Source organism: Suncus etruscus, chromosome 6 (assembly GCF_024139225.1).
Source record: "Suncus etruscus isolate mSunEtr1 chromosome 6, mSunEtr1.pri.cur, whole genome shotgun sequence".
In the NCBI taxonomy this organism is placed as follows: domain Eukaryota; kingdom Metazoa; phylum Chordata; class Mammalia; order Eulipotyphla; family Soricidae; genus Suncus; species Suncus etruscus.
The window spans coordinates 94,031,621-94,047,594 of record NC_064853.1 but is presented as its reverse complement, the minus strand read 5'-3'; the positions used below and the strand labels follow the sequence as shown (position 1 = coordinate 94,047,594).

The 15,974-nt window shown below is 44.4% G+C and overlaps 2 protein-coding genes across 3 annotated transcripts in view; one reads left to right on the top strand and one right to left on the bottom strand.

The window, feature by feature from the left end:
- DVL3 (dishevelled segment polarity protein 3) overlaps positions 1-15,974 on the bottom strand; it is a 324,867-nt gene that overhangs the window by 263,058 nt on the left and 45,835 nt on the right. The window lies entirely within an intron of this gene.
- Positions 1-15,974, top strand: part of ABCC5 (ATP binding cassette subfamily C member 5) — a 102,160-nt gene that overhangs the window by 81,972 nt on the left and 4,214 nt on the right. For both annotated transcript variants that reach the window (XM_049775811.1, XM_049775812.1), the window contains 5 exons: positions 49-138; positions 1,944-2,133; positions 6,480-6,639; positions 14,122-14,200; positions 14,878-14,991. In XM_049775811.1, coding sequence (XP_049631768.1) covers positions 49-138; positions 1,944-2,133; positions 6,480-6,639; positions 14,122-14,200; positions 14,878-14,991 — 633 coding nt within the window. The remainder of the gene's footprint in view (positions 1-48; positions 139-1,943; positions 2,134-6,479; positions 6,640-14,121; positions 14,201-14,877; positions 14,992-15,974) is intronic.

Sequence of the window (15,974 nt, the reverse complement as noted above, 5' to 3'; positions counted from 1 at the left end):
AGCGATAATAAATTCTGATGGAAATTTTTTTTTGCTTTCTGTCCCCAGTTAACCGGGCTGTTTCAGTTCACCGTCCGACTAGCCTCTGAGACAGAAGCTCGCTTCACCTCTGTGGAGAGAATTAACCACTACATTAAGGTTAGATTGCTGTGGGCATCTTCCTGTGTAGAGACTCCTGCAGGGCATGGCCATGCAGAAGGACTTTTATTTTCTTTGCTTCTCTTGGGCAGGAGTTGAGTTCAACTGTTTCCCAAATGGGGATGGCACAGAAAAGAGAATATCATAAAGGTTTCTAAGTGTATTTGTGAATTATATCTAATTAATAACTTAGATTAAGGGCTGGAGAAATGGTATAGCAGGTAGGGCATTTGCTTTGCACTCAGTAGTCTTGTGTGTAGTCCCTGGCACATATATGGCCACTGAGTACTGCCAGGAGTGATTTCTGAGTGCAGAGCAAGGGGTGAGCCCTGAGTACAGCCAGTTGTGCCCCAACAAACAAACAAAAAGAACTTAGGTTCATCATCTTGTTTCCAAAAACCTTCATAATCTTGTGAGTTGGTGTGAGGGAGAGGGTGTAATCTGGTGAATAAAATAAATAAATCAAATTAAAATTAATAAAATAAAAGTTGTTCCTCTTGAGACTGGAGAGATAGTACAGGTGTTTGCCTTGCATATCGCTGACCCAGGTTCCATCTGTGATACCACGTATGTTTGGTCCCTCAGCACTGCCAGGAGTATGTAAGCCCTGAACATTGATGGTTATGATATAAAAACAAAAAAAAAAAAGCATTTGGCTTGCCCACAAATTACCCCAGTTCACTCCCTAGCACTGCATTTGGCCTGCTGAGCAGCACAAGGAGTAAGCCCTGTACTCTACCAAGCCTGACCTCCTTCCCCACTCTACCCCCAGCCCCAAAAGAAAGGTGTTTCTTCCATTTATAAATAATTGTTTTTAGAGAGCTGACTAACCTATCTGCAGCTCCCTAGCCCCTAGGTTGTTCTCTGTTAGCCTCTGACTAGCACTGTAACTGATCTGGCACTGGAGGTGTATATGGGCATGTGTTGCATTAACACTGTTGTCACTCAGCAAGGTGGCCGTGTAGTGATACAGCCAGATCAACACAAACCAGCCACACCTCAGGAACCTGCTTCTGCCAGGCCTCCCCAAACAGCATTGTTCCACCTCAGGTTTGATGCCCCTGTTCCCATCCCCCCTGTAGAACACTGCAGCCTGGATCCTACACTCCTGAAAGGCTGTGTATGTCCCAAGACCAGTCAGCAGAAAGTTTTAGATATTGTCGGGCTGGGGAGGTAGAGACATCATCTGGGTCATACAGCCAGCCCTTAGTGCTCAGACTGGGATCAGAGTCCCTGTTTCCTCCAATGACCAGGAACTCCAGAATCTGACCAAGTATTCAATGAATATGTTTCTTTGATTCTTTCCACTGGGTTAAAACAATGGTTTCCAAAATGGGGGATCCAGCTTCAAGTGGGAGATTTTTAAGAAATCCCCACAAATGCTGCAGAAAAGGAATGAAGGGGCTTCCTGCTCCATTCTCGACCTCCAGGGCAACATAATGAAAAAATCCCGTAAAACCGAAATGGTCTGAAAGCCACAGTCCTCGCCTGTGGCTGTTTTGTAACTACTAGAAAATGTCACGTGAATACATAGTGCCAGGTCTGTGCCTCCACTTAGTGTAGTGGTTATGGTGCCTTTACTAGAGCCACGTGTGGCCCAGGGGTCCAGCACATGTTTCTCACATCTAAGGTCCTGGGTTCAGTCCCCAGTACCAGCAAAAGAAAGGGATTCTGTTAAATAAGGAAGCATTTGCTGCCCCCGTGTGGCTGTGAGAGCTGTCTTGCTCTGACTTGTCTACCACAGGAGCCATGCAGCTCCCCTCAGATCTGTGGACAGTCTGAACCACTCTCTTCTCTCTCCACAGACACTCTCTCTGGAAGCACCTGCCAGAATTAAGAACAAGGCTCCTTCCCCTGATTGGCCCCAAGAAGGAGAGGTGACTTTTGAGAATGCAGAAATGAGGTATCAGGAAAACCTCCCCCTGGTCCTGAAGAAAGTGTCCTTCACCATCAAACCAAAGGAGAAGATTGGCATTGTAGGAAGGACAGGATCAGGTACACGTGTGTGTGTGTGTGTGTGTGTGTGTGTGTGTGTGTGTGTGTGAGAGAGAGAGAGAGAGAGAGAGAGAGAGGAGAGAGAGAGAGAGAGAGAGAGAGAGAGAGAGAGAGAGAGAGAGAGGAGAGAGAGAGAGAGAGAGAGAGAGAGAGAGAGAGAGAGAGAGAGAGGAGAGAGAGAGAGAGAGAAAGAGAAAGAGAAAGAGAAAGAGAAAGAAAGAGAGATCACTCGTGCACAAAAGCCTTTCTGCAGACACTTGCTCTGAGTGAGGCCAGGGAGCCATGTCAAACTAGTTCACTGTCCAAAGGGACCAGTGTCTTTGGTCTTTAGGAAACCCATCTTGTTTTGTTTTGTTTTGGGGGGTTGGGTTTTTTTATTTGTTTGGTTTTGGTTTTTGGGTCATATCTGTCAGTGCTCAGGGGTTACTCCTGGCTCTGCACTCAGAAGATGCTCCTGGCAGGCACGGGGGACCAATGGAATGCCGGGATTTGAACCACTCTCTGGCCCTAGGAAACCATCTTTTTGTTTGAGTCACACTGGTGATGCTTAGGTATTATTTCTGGCTTTACACTCAGGAATGGTGATATTCAAGGGACCATATGGGATGCCAGTGGTCAAACTCTGGTTGCCACATGCAAGGCAAGCACCTTATTGGCTGGATATGGAACCAGACTTAGCCACCTGCAAGACAAAAGCCTTAACTCCTTCTCTCTCTCCCCGGCACACCTCTAGATTCCTTCTTCACACCTGAAGGAATGTTTAGCCAGAGGTGTGAAGTGATAGTACAATAGGTACAATAGTACACTTGCCCTGCACATGGCTGGCTGGGGTTCAATCCCTTCCCCTTATCTGATCCCCTGAGTACTGCCAGAAATGATCGCTGAGCACAGAGCCAGAAGTAAGACTTGAGCACCGCCAGAGGTGGCCCAAAAACAAAAGCAAAATATTGAAGTATCTGGGCCCAAATATCTGACTTGGCTTTCTCCCACAAATTTACACTTTCTTGATTCTCAGTCAGAGTTGTACCCTCCAGAGCTCTGCATCCTGTCCCTGTTTTTCCCTAAAGCAGTGGTTCTCAAATAGTGGGGCATGCCCCCCAGCAGGTACTCGTGGCTCCGTAAAGGGGGGGGGCGCATTTGACCTCGGCAAACACTGTCATAACAAGCTAAGCCCCGGGTTTATGTCTCTGTATGTCTCTGGAGCTGAGAGATGCTGTGTCCTGCTTCAAACCCTGCTTCAAATAGCTACGCACTGCAACACGTGCTCATTGTAGCCATTAATCCAGACATCACCTCTGATTCAAAAATCAGCTCAAATTATTTTATATATTTTTGTTTTGCAGGTTAAAGTTTTTTTAATGACTTTTATTACTTTATTTAAACACCATGATTTGCAAAATTATTCAAACATAATACAGTTGTTTCTAGCATTCAGTGTTCCAACACCAGTCCCACCAGCAGTTAACATTTCCTCCACCATCCCACAGTAACTTAATCATACACAGTATTCCCTTACTATTTAGCTATGTGCCAACTTGTATATACTGAAATTACTACAGGACAATGAATTTAATAAGTACAATGAATGTACTAATATCCTGTTTTATTTTTCTTAATGTTCTTTGACTGTAAGTTCAAAATTAAGGTGTCAGCAGGGGGATTTCTTCTGAGAACTCTGTTTTTGGGTGATTGTCCTTCCAAAAAAAAAATACATTTAAGAAGTCATTCACTGACACAACCAATTATATATGGTACTGGATATTAGTACATGCATTGTACTTATTAAAGATTATTTTTTTTTGGATTTTGGGCCACACCCGGTAACGCTCAGGGGTTACTCCTGGCTATGCACTCAGAAGTCACTCCTGGCTTGGGGGACCATATGGGACGCCGGGGGATCGAACTGCGGTCCGTCCTAGGCTAGCACTGGCAAGGCAGACACCTTACCTCTAACGCCACCACGCCGGCCTAAAGATTTTTTTTAATAAAGATACTATTTACAGTTGTGCAGGGGGCGTGAAAAATGTTTTCTTCTTCCTAGGGGAGCATGACAGAAAATAATTGAAAAGCTCTACCCTAAAGACATACCACAATAGTCACCAAGTCCTTTTCTGGTGTGGTTTTGTTCTTAGAGGGTTTTTTTTTTTTGTACTAGTATTTGGAACCGCTTCATGCTTATGAGGGTTGAGCTCTGCCACTGTGCCCTATGTGTCATAGTCACCAAGTCCTTAATTAATAACAGAAGATCCCTGGTACCTCAAAAACATTTGTTTTCTTTTTTGGTTTTTGGGCCACACCCAGTGACGCTCAAGGGTTACTCCTGGCTATATGCTCAGAAATCGCTCCTGGCTTGGGGGACCATATGGGATGCTGGGGGATCGAACCACAGTCCATCCTTAGGTTAGTGTGTGCAAAGCAAATGCCCTACCACTTGAACCACCACTCTGGCCCCCTCAAAAGAAAAATTTTAATAATTTGGTTGAGTGCATGTTATATAATGTGAAGAGGTTTGGGTTCTGTTTTTTGAGTCTTTTGGGGGGCCACACCCAGTAATGCTCAGGGGTTATTCCTGGCTATGTGCTCAGAAATGACTTCTGGCTTGGGGGACCATATGGGACGTTGTGGATCAAACTGAGGTCAGTCTTGGGTCAGTCAAGTTCAAGGCAAACACTCTACCGCTGTGCTATTGCTCTGGCCCCTTGGTTTTGTTTTGTTTTAAAGTGCTTCCACTATTCTGTTTTGGCATGAACTCAGTTCTGAGGGAAAAAAAAAACAAAGGGTCAAATATGTTAGAAATCACAGCAGTGTGGTTTTGGGAGATTGAGTTACTGTCTTGAATTACTTACATAATTTTTCAAAAGCAGATTAAATTAAGAAAAATGTTACTGCTGAGAGAAGTGAGTCAGAGGAAGAGGGTCAGACATAGAATGATTGCACATATCTGAAGGGTATATATAAATAAAAAAAACCACCCATAGTATGAGAATAATACCGAAAGGTAATATAAATGATGTGTGAGAAGTACTGTTAAGGCAGAAAAGGGACCTCTATGACAATAATAGTTGGAAATGATCACTCTGAACAAGATGTGGGAATAGAAAGGAATTAAAATGACACATGATACTTCTTTTTTTTTTTTTTTTTTTTTTTTGGTTTTTGGGCCATACCCGGCGGTGCTCAGGAGTTACTCCTGACTGTCTGCTCAGAAACAGCTCCTGGCAGTCATGGGGGACCATATGGGACACCGGGATTTGAACCAACCACCTTAGGTCCTGGATCGGCTGCTTGCAAGGCAAACGCCACTGTGCCACTGTGCTATCTCTCCGGGCCCACATGATACTTCTTTAGTAACAGTATTACAAACCACAGTGCCTAAAATGCTGAGGGAAGGAAGAGAGAGAGGAGAGAGGTGAGGAGAGAGAAAGAGAAAGAAATATCTGCTGTTGAGGCAGATAGGAGTGGGATAATGAGGGTATCTGGGGAAATTGCTGGTGGGAAATGAACACTGGAGAAGGGATGGGTGTTGGAACTCAACTACCAACAAGAGGCATATGCCCCACCACTGATCCTTAGTGTGGTCTTTCCTTCTGCAACCTCTCTGGTTCACACTTTCACTGATGTGTCCAGCTGCTACTACAACCATGCAAAGCTTCTCATGTGTCCCCTTCAGCTACAATTGGGACAGAGGAGAGTGAAGACTGGTCCCCTGGTTTCTTGTCCATGGCTTTAAGGTCTAAGATCTCCTCACTGGCCTCAAAAGCACTGATTTCTGATCCTGCCTCTGAGGTGGAAGGGAGCTTGTTTATATTGGACTCCTGAAGTGTTATGGTTCCTACCTCTCCTTCTCAGGCCAAAGTCAAGTAACTGAAGTGTCAATGCTTGTGTTACACAAGATCTGTAACAGGGTTATTCGTCAGTATTTTTCATTCCTATCTCTCATTTCATACATTATCTCAGTCTAATTCGTCTGAGATCATGACTGATTTGACAGATAAAATAGCTTTCTTCTTCAGGATAGGAGTGATAGGACAGAAGGTAGGAAATTTGCCTTACATGTGATCGACTCAGGTTCAGTCTCCAGCATCCCATATGCCCCACCCCCAGCACTACCAGGTGTGATTTCTGAGTACAGAGCCAGAAGTAACCCCTGAGCCTCACTGGGTATGGCCCAAAAACAAACAAACAGACAAAAATCAATTTCCGTCAGACAGTTTGAGATAAAATTAATTTTTACTTCCATCAGAATAATGATCCACTATAATAAAGAACCACTGAGCAGGACCCAGTGTGATCCTCGTAGATGCTGCGCATTAAGCTCCTTCTTCTCACACCTTCTCTCTCCTCAGGCAAGTCCTCTCTGGGCATGGCCCTGTTCCGCCTGGTGGAGTTATGTGGAGGCTGCATCAAGATTGATGGAGTGAGGATAAGTGACATTGGCCTCGCCGACCTTCGGAGCAAACTCTCTATCATCCCACAGGAGCCAGTGCTGTTCAGTGGCACAGTAAGGTGAGGGTCAAGTTCTGGCTTGCTTCATTGTGTGTCTGCTGGACATGGAAGAGCCTGGGACTTAGGCCCAGAGCACACCTCCTGCTTCCCTGGAGCTCCCCAATACCAACAGCTACTTCACTTAAGAAGTAGGACCTGGAGGCCCTGAATTGTCAGATGTAAACTCTGACATCTGCTCTGTTCCTTCTCTCCTCCTCGGTTCATTTTCTTATCCACAAATGGGGGGAGTTTCTTTCTAGGGGCCAGATAATACAGCAGGGAAGGTATTTTTGCTTACATGCCAGTTCAGCCCACAGCACCATAATGGTACTGCCAGATGAGGCCCCCAAACTCTACAAAAAAACATAAATGTGGGGTATTCTAAAGACCTATATTGTAACTAATGACTGAATAAATTCAGATCGGTTGTATAGCTCTGAGCCTAGAATGAGCATTACTCACTGACACAATGGCAGTTGTCTGTTTCCCTTCCGCCTCTCGGGTTTGTCCCAAAACCAAAAAAAAAATATTTTTTTTTAACAATATAGCTGGCCTAGATAGGACTTTTTTTTTTTAATTCAGACTAAAATTGATATATCCATTTTCTCCTTCATGTTTAGCAGTTTCCAAGGGAGGAGAAAAAGAAACTCAAACTTAATTTCAAATGACGAGGGACAATGTTCAGATTTGTCTTAAAAATTAGGTCCTTTCCCCACCCACCCCCACTACCTTCTTTTTCTTCAGAAATCGCTTTTATACTCACTGATCCTAGAGGTTTGGTTAATAAACTGCATTTTCACTTCATTCTTGTCAGTGACTAACATATCTGGCATTTCTCCAAAACATTAATGAATGAGGCTAACTTAGACTGGGTGTGTTGCTTGCGGAGGTGTTATGAGGCCAAACAAGCAATAGCTGAAGAGAATTTGACTTGACTCTTAAGATTAAAAAAAATTTTAGGGGCCAGAGAGATAGCATGGAGGCAAGGAGTTTGCCTTGCATGCAGAAGGATGGTGGTTTAAATCCGGCATCCCATATGGTCCCCCAAGCCTGCCAGGGGAGGTGATTTCTGAGCGTAGAGCCAGGAGCACTGCCGGGTGTGACCCAAAAACAAAAAAAAAAAATTTTTTTTTATGAAAGTTGTTTCCAGGTCTGATCTTCTTTTCCATACATCTATTTTTAGCTGTCACACAGGAATACTTGAAAATAAAATATGGCTGTATACTTTTGGGCTCAGGATAAAAAAAAATTGTAACTTTGTTTTGTTTTGGGCCACAAGTTTGTTTTGAGAAATTTAAAACATGCTCAAAGTTTAGGGGCCAGAGTGGTGGTGCAAGCGGTAGGACATTTGCCTTTGATTTAGGATGGACCATGGTTAGATCCCGGTCCCCCAAGCCAGGAGCGATTTCTGAGCATATAGTTAGGAGTAACATCTGAGCATCATTGAATGCGGCCCAAAAACCAAAAAAAAAAAAAAAATGGCTCAAAGTTTACTCCTGGCTCTGTGCACAGGGATCACTCTTAGTGGGCTCAGGGGACAATATGGAAGTAGTTTTTCAGGAATTTTGTGGGGAGGAGAGTGGAGTTTGGACCATACCTGGTAGTGCTCAAGGTTACTCCTGGCTTTGCACTCAGGAATTACTCCTGGTGATGCTCAGGGGACCAGATAGAATGCCAGGGATTGAACCCAGGTTGGCTGTATGTAAAGCTATTGCCCTACCTCGTGTACTATCACTCTGGCCCCTCAAAGAACTATATTTTTTTAAATACTTCTGTCTTTTGGAAAAGAATTTAGAAGCAAGACACAGTGAAACTTACCTTGAATATGTCATCTCCGAAAATTCTCAGTTTTCATATCAAAATTTTACTTCATTTGGATGTGTGAACCAGGCACTTCTGGAGCTAAAGGGTGGAGATTGGCCCACGGACTCACACTGCTAGGCTCTGTGGAAGATGCGAGTTCATCTTTCAGCAAGTTCATTTGTATAGTTAATTATAAGTAAACAGTTTACAGTGAATGAGTGAGGTAGTCACAATGGCTGTCTGCTGTAGGACATCCTTAGACACCAGCCCCTCTAATGTGGCCACCAGGTTCCAGACCATACACTTTATTCCAGCCCTCTCTTCTCTCTAAACCCAATTAGGTCTTAACCTTCAGGCATTTCTCTTTTTTGGTCTCTTCTGAAACTCTGACTCTCCTCTCATTTGCACATGGCACTCCCATCATGAAAAGTGTTTTGACACCCACCCCTGTTCTCTGTAGATTTTCTTAGTTTCTTTTACTACTTTCTCACTTAACTTGTTTCTTGTGGGGTCACACCTGGCTGCAGTGCTCAGGAGCTATTCCCAGCTCTGCTTGGAGGTTGTGTCTAGTGATGCTGAGGACCCTCTATAGAGGTGGATGTTGAGCACCAGCCTCCCATCTTCAGAATTTGCACTCAGCCTGTTGAAGTATTGTTGTTGTTTTTTTTAAATGTGGTCTTTGGGCCATACCTAGAAATGCTCAGAAGCTACTACTGACCCTTTTACTAGGCAGGAGTCACTTCTAGTAGTACTTAGGGAATCAAGTAAAACCAGGGATCAATCCCAGGACTCCTGCCTGCAAAACATCCAACTCAGGACTTTCCTACGTGATTTTTTTTCACTTTACCTTTTTTTTTTAAGCGGTGGTGTTCAGTGGCTGCTTCTGGCTCTGTGTGCAGGAATCACTCCTGATGTCTTCAAGGGACCATATGGGATGCTAGAGATCAAATCTAGGTTGGCCAGTTGCAGGGTGAACACTTTCCCCGCTGTACTAGCACTCCAGCCCCTGTGGCTTTTTTTTTTTTTGGTAACCTAATTTTACTGTTATTGTTGTTTTCAACTACAATCAATGGTGCTCAGGGTTTAGTACTGGCTTTGTACTCAGGGATTACTTCTAATAGTGCTCAGGGGTCCTTATGGGTGCCAGGTCATATGCATTTTCTCTTTGGTCCAACTTTACCCTTTATTTGAGGGGACTTGCTACTCAGTTTGCTGGAATCCAATACAGGACTTGACTATGCAAGATTCATGTTTCACCCCTTGAGCCACATCCCTGGCCCTTACTTCCAAACACCTCCTAAGAGTTTCTCTCGCACTTCCTGAGAGCAGCAGCTCTGTGAACCCCAGTCACCTGCTCTGAGGATGATTGCTGAAGTACTCCTGCCCACAAGGGTGGGACAGCAGCAGCACATGGTCCCCTCAGTCTGGGATGGGTGGCACAGACTTAAGCTCTGGGAGGTAATTTCTGCCCCGGCTTGCCAGTGCCTGACAGGCAGGCTTAGAAGAATGCTAAAAATACAACAGAGCAAACTGAAGATAAAATGCACTTTGGGCAACATTTGGATTTCATATGTACTGACTATTAAAAAAAAAAAAGGACTTTCGTGATGTTTCATAGCTTATTTCTCATTCTTTCATTTTCTTGCTTGCTTTCTCACGCCCAGATTGGTATGCTTAAGGCTTACTTCTGTCTGTGTTTAGGGATCATTCTTGGCACAGTTCAGAGGACCATATGGAGTTCTGGGGATAGAACCTAGGTCAGCCACATACAAGACAAGTTCTCTACCTATTGTATTATCTCTCTAGCCCCATCACATGTTTTTCTATCTCTGTCTATACCAGGGGTCTCAAACTCTCGGCCCGCGGGTCATTTGTGGCCCTCCGTACAACATTTTGTGGCCCTGCCCTAGAGGGATCTTGTTTTGTTTTGTTTTAGTTGTTTGGGTCACACCCCCCAATGTTCAAGGCTTACTACTGACTTTGCACTCAAGGATCACCCCGACTTTGCCTCCTGCAGCCCCCAGGTAAATAGAGTTTGAGATCCCTGATATACCCTTTGGATGTAATGGATGAATAACTTTGTTTTTGTTTCTGTCTGTGGACTTTCTGGCTTCTCTGAGGAGGGTGCATTTTTCTTTCTTTTATTCATGATGGAGCTCCCTGTCAAGATCAGAACAGATGGAGACTCACCTGTTGGAGCCTCATCTTTCTCAGTTTAATAAAGATTTCCAAAAGCCTCTTGTAGTAGGATAATAGTACAGTGGGTAAGACAGTTGCCTTTCACACAGCTGACCCGAGTTCAATTTCCTGCACCCCATAGTGGTCCCAAATACTACTAGGAATGAGCCTCAGTCACAATCAAATATAGTCCAAATCCCCCCCCCCCAAAAAAAAAGGAAAGAAAAAAAGAAGCAAAAGCATCTTATAATGAGCTCTATGGAACATATTTCTTATGAAAACTCATTCAGTCTGGAAGGACTTGGTTGCCAAGAAAAAGAATCATCATGACTTTACAGCCTTGTTAAAACTTCAGGTTTTATGACCTTCTGGCCAAGCATCTTCTGTTTCATATTGTTAAAGCAGTTAGCATGTCCCTGGGGTGGAAACTTTTTAAAATCTTCGTGTGGCTGTGGGGCACAGCAGGTAAGCACTTGCCTTACATGCAGCCAACACTAGTTCCACATTCAGCATTTTATATGGTTCCCGGAGCCATAGTGATCCCTAAATGCAATGCCAGGAGTAAGCCCTGAACACTGCCAGATGTGCCTTCCCCCCCAAAAAAAAAGTTTGTTGTGGCTGAGTCAAACAAAATGGCACACACATATTTGGGGGTAGATGGGGTTGACCGTACTCAGTGGTTATTCCTCAGGGGTTGTTCCTGACTCTGTGCTTGGCAATGGTGGTGGGGTGACTTAGTTTAAGGATTTGAACCAGTCAGCCATGTGTATGGCAGATGCCTTTACCCTGCTCCTGAGAAGGATGCTGGAAGATGGTGCTGCTGTTCTCTTAGTTGTTGTCCTCACAAAAAAAGCAAGAGACTGTGGTAGCTTCAGCAATTACAAATGACTGTGCATAGGCTTGCAGGATAGTGGCAGGGCTTGCTCCCCAGGAGGGCACTCCACCCATGGAGCTCTTCCTTGGCATCTATGCAGCATCCTGTAGAAACCAATTCCATCAAAGAGTTTGAGATCTGAGGAAGTCCAGGTTGGCATCCATCAAAGATGTCACTGACCTGTGTACCAGAGTATTTGAGCTAAGGAACCATTTCTCTTGATAAATAATTGATACTATAAGAGTATGATGACAGGTAGTTGGATTTTGTTGTTGAAATTTTAAGCTATGAAGATTAGGACTCAACAGTGAAACCGCATTACAGCCCCTAAAGCCAAGAATCTGGCTATTTAGTATGTGACCTTCCATATGAGACCTCACAGCTATAAGAGAGACTCTTATTGTGGAGACTTGCACTGCCCCCTGGGCATTCCCTGGTCCCTATGAAAGCACATAAAAGTGCAAGTCCCATAGGTCCATAAGACTTAGGACAGAGCACATCATCTGTCCCTGATGTGTTTGTGTGTCCACAACAAAGGTTTTCCTAAGAGGCATCAGGACAGGAAAACAATGGACCAATGCAACCATGGATCCCTGTGTGCAGGCAGGCAGAATGAGCATTCTGCCTCCAGAATGCAAAAGAATAGGAGAGATCAAACATCCTTAGTTCATCTTGTTTTGTCTATTTGTTTAGAAGGTGAATTTCTCCTCAGACTTAACCCATAGTCTATCATATCAGTTGCAGATTATCTACCAGTAAGTTGTCTTCCTTTCATTCTTTTTTTCCTGGCAAGAAAGCCTGTGTACAAGGCACCAGTGAGGCACGTAGCCAGTTAGAGGCACGTAGGCAAGTGGAGTCGAGTCCCAGGGCCTAGGGAGGCATGTGCCAGCTCTTCCGTCTCTCCAGAGAGTCCCTCTGAGAGCAGAACCTGCATGTAATGTGCTCGCCTGTATGAGCAAGTCCAGGCCCTGATATAAATGTGACAGAGCCAGTGGTTTCTCAAAGATGTTCCTATTTGTCATATAAATTTATAAGCAAAGCCTATGACCTTAGTACCTTTCAGGTTACTAGACCTACAGTGGGCAGTTTAGAACCAGACAAGACACCCAATTCTAGTGACATTCCAGTTTCTACCAGGCTCCTCAGTTCTGCCATGCTCTGGTGGAAGTATCCGTCCATGCTTATCTTCTCTTTTACAATTCCAAAATTACCTAGACCTAGTATTTTCATGTCATCCTGAATTTCTTCCAGGTAAATGCAATCAATACAGCAAAAACAGGGCCCAAATTGGTTCTCAGAATGAGCATATTCTTTTATTGCAAGTTGTTCCATTTACTTTCCTTTCTCCTCCCTTTCAGCACAATCATTGCTTTTCTTGCTCACTAACTGTCAAGTCTTAAGTTAAGCTCCAAACAGGCTCTTATTCTTACTCAGGAAGTGTGTCTGGGGCTGAAGAGGTAATACGGTGGATGGTGTGTGAAGAGAGGGAGTAGAGTGAAGGGGCTTGACCTTGCATACTGTCTGGCTAGCTTTGATCCTTGTCACTTTATATGGTCACCCAAGACATGCCAGGAGTGATCCCTGAGCAAAGAGCCAGGAGTAAACTCTGAGAACTGTTCGGGTGTAACTTAAAAACTTGGGAATGAGGGATGAAGTTAGGGAGGGAAGAAAGACTTTTCTAAGGTTGTAATGGGTTGTTTTTTTTTTTTATTTCAGTATTTTACAGATGTTACACACTTGATCATGCTGGGGATTGAACTTTAAGCTTCACATGTGCAAAGCATGTGCTCTACCCCTTTAGCTATTGCCCTGGCCTTTAGAGACTTGATTTTTGTTTGTTTTTGGGTTTTGTTGTTGTGGGTGGTGATTTTGTTTTTGTTTTTTCAGGGGCAGAAGGGCTCATTAGGGTGACTGGATAATCCCTGAAGATCACCACTTCTGTATCCTCCGGTCTTTGCAATTAATCATTGCTAAGCTGGGAACACTACTTGGGAGGCCTCCCCAAAGTGGAGGACCCGGGTATAGCTCAAAGAGCTGGAGCACATTATTTTCATGAAGGGTTCCTTAGTTTTGTTTTTGTTTTTGGAGGGGGTACATCTGGCTGTGCACAGGGATTACTCCTGGTTGTGTGTTTAAAGGACCATATAGAATACCAGGGATCAAACCTTGTCATCTGCATGCAAGGCAAGCATTCTACCCACTGTACTATTTCTCTGGCCATGGTCTGGTTTTGTTCCCCAGTTCCTTAAGCTCTCTTGAGATTGACTGGCAGAACTCCCCAACACCTCCAAGTGTAGGCCATAAATAAAAAACAATAGGAACTAGAAGGGTATGCGGCATAAACTAACAAGTGGCCTCATTAGTGATCATTAAAACATACTGGTTTTGTTTCATGTTTCACCATCACGTATTTCTTGATTTTTCTATAACATATTACTGACATAATTAATTTAAGTGGAGTTTTATAAAGATGGAAAGGGGGCTTGGCCTGCTTGCAATGCATTCCCTCCACTTTGTGGTCGGGAAGGCTATCTGTCACCTGTGGGCTGTTGCACCCCTTTCCAACACACTGCTACTGGCATCTGCTAGGCTTGGTGTCAGGCTGGTTCTGTGCACACTCACTGAGCTGCTCCTGCTGTTTCTCCTAGGTCCAACTTGGATCCTTTCACGCAGTACACAGAGGACCAGATCTGGGATGCCCTGGAAAGGACGCACATGAAAGAATGTGTAAGTCCAGGTGGGAGGAAGACTGTGAGGAGTTTCCAGGAAACCATTGGCTCTTCCCTTCTGGTCCAACTTGGCCTCCCTGGCCTGGCCTCAACCTCGGGACATTTGTGGGCCAGTGCTGCAATGAGTTGACATCTTGGCCGAGGATATAGCTCAGCAACAGAGCACTTGCCTAGCATGTGTCAGGCTCTGAGTTCCAAGAGGGACCCTGAGCACCACCTGGGGTGGTCCTAGTGCCTCAAAACATTATTGGGCCTTAGTAAACACTCTCAACCCAGATGGCCTTACTTTAAAATAAATTAAGGGCCATGAACTGAAGAGATAGTTGAATAGGTAGGGCACTTGCACGAGGCTGACTCCGGTTTGATTCCCAGCACTCCCTGAGCACCAGCAGGTATTGCCCCAAATTAATAAATAAATAATAGATAAATAAGGACCAGAGAAACAGTTCAAAGGGCTAGAGAATATTTTGCATGCAGGAACCCTGCCCTGGGTTTGATCCCTCTCTGCCTTGCTCTCCAAACACCACCAGGTGTGACCCCAAGCTTTATGTTTAGAGTAGTCCTGACCTCTCTGGGTGTGTCTCCCCAAACCAAAACAGTAAGAATAAATAAATTCTAAAAATCTTTCAAAGTTTTACTTTTATTCACCCTTTTGATCTCTCCTTTTCTTCCTAGATTTCTCAGCTACCTCTGAAACTTGAATCTGAAGTGATGGAGAATGGGGATAACTTTTCAGTGGGGGAGCGCCAGCTCCTGTGCATCGCTCGAGCCTTGCTCCGGCACTGTAAGGTGGGTTTGAAGAAGAAACTGGTTGTTCCTGGAACAAGAGCTTCAACAGCATTCCTGACCCTGAGAACTGGGCCATATTTCAAAAGTGTGCCCCAAAAATATTTCACAGTTTGGAGCTGGGGGGGCGGTGGCTGACTATTCGGATGTTCTTTTTGTTTTGGGGGCTACTTTGTGGGAAGCATCACACCTGGCAGTATTCAGGGCTTACTCTTGGCTCTGCATTCAGGGAAAAGTCCTGGCAGAGCTCAGGAGAACATATGTGGTGCCAGGGATAGAACCCACCCCATGTGCAAGACAGACACCCTACCCATTGTAGTAGTATTCTAGCCCCATAATTGAACTCAGTTTCCAGGAATGACTTTTGTTTCTAGCCAGTAAGTAGTTGTAGTGCTAGAAACAATACACTTTTTTAAAGCCAGTCCCTTCACTATTTTATAAACCCGGAAAGGGAGGCCCTGAAAGGGGACATGCTTAAACAGCAGGAAGGGGCTAGTATGCTGTCCACTGAGCATCACATATATGTTATGTGAACTCAAGGGGCAAATATGAGTTGGCAGTTCTATTATGCTACACAGAACAGTATTTTTTGCATGTCTGAGTACCCAACCTAGAAAAAATAACCTATGGTGTGATAATGTAAATAGTATACCTTTCAATAAAATCTAGATTTCAAGAATCAGTGGGAATAGAAGAGGTGGGGGGGCACTGTGATAGCACAGTGTGGTAAGGCACTTTCCTTGCTCACGGCCAACCTGGGTTTGATCGTGGCAGCCCATGTGGTCTGCAAACTCGCTAGGAGTGATCCTTGAGTGCAGAGCCAGGAGTAAGCTCTGAGCACAACCAAGGGTAACCCAAAAGTAAACAAAAACAAAAATAAGTAAAAGGAATCATTTGAGACCAGGGATATAGCTCGGTGGTAGAACACTCCTTATTTTGCATATGTGAGGCCTGAGGTTGCTCCCCAGATCACCAAAACTCTTAAA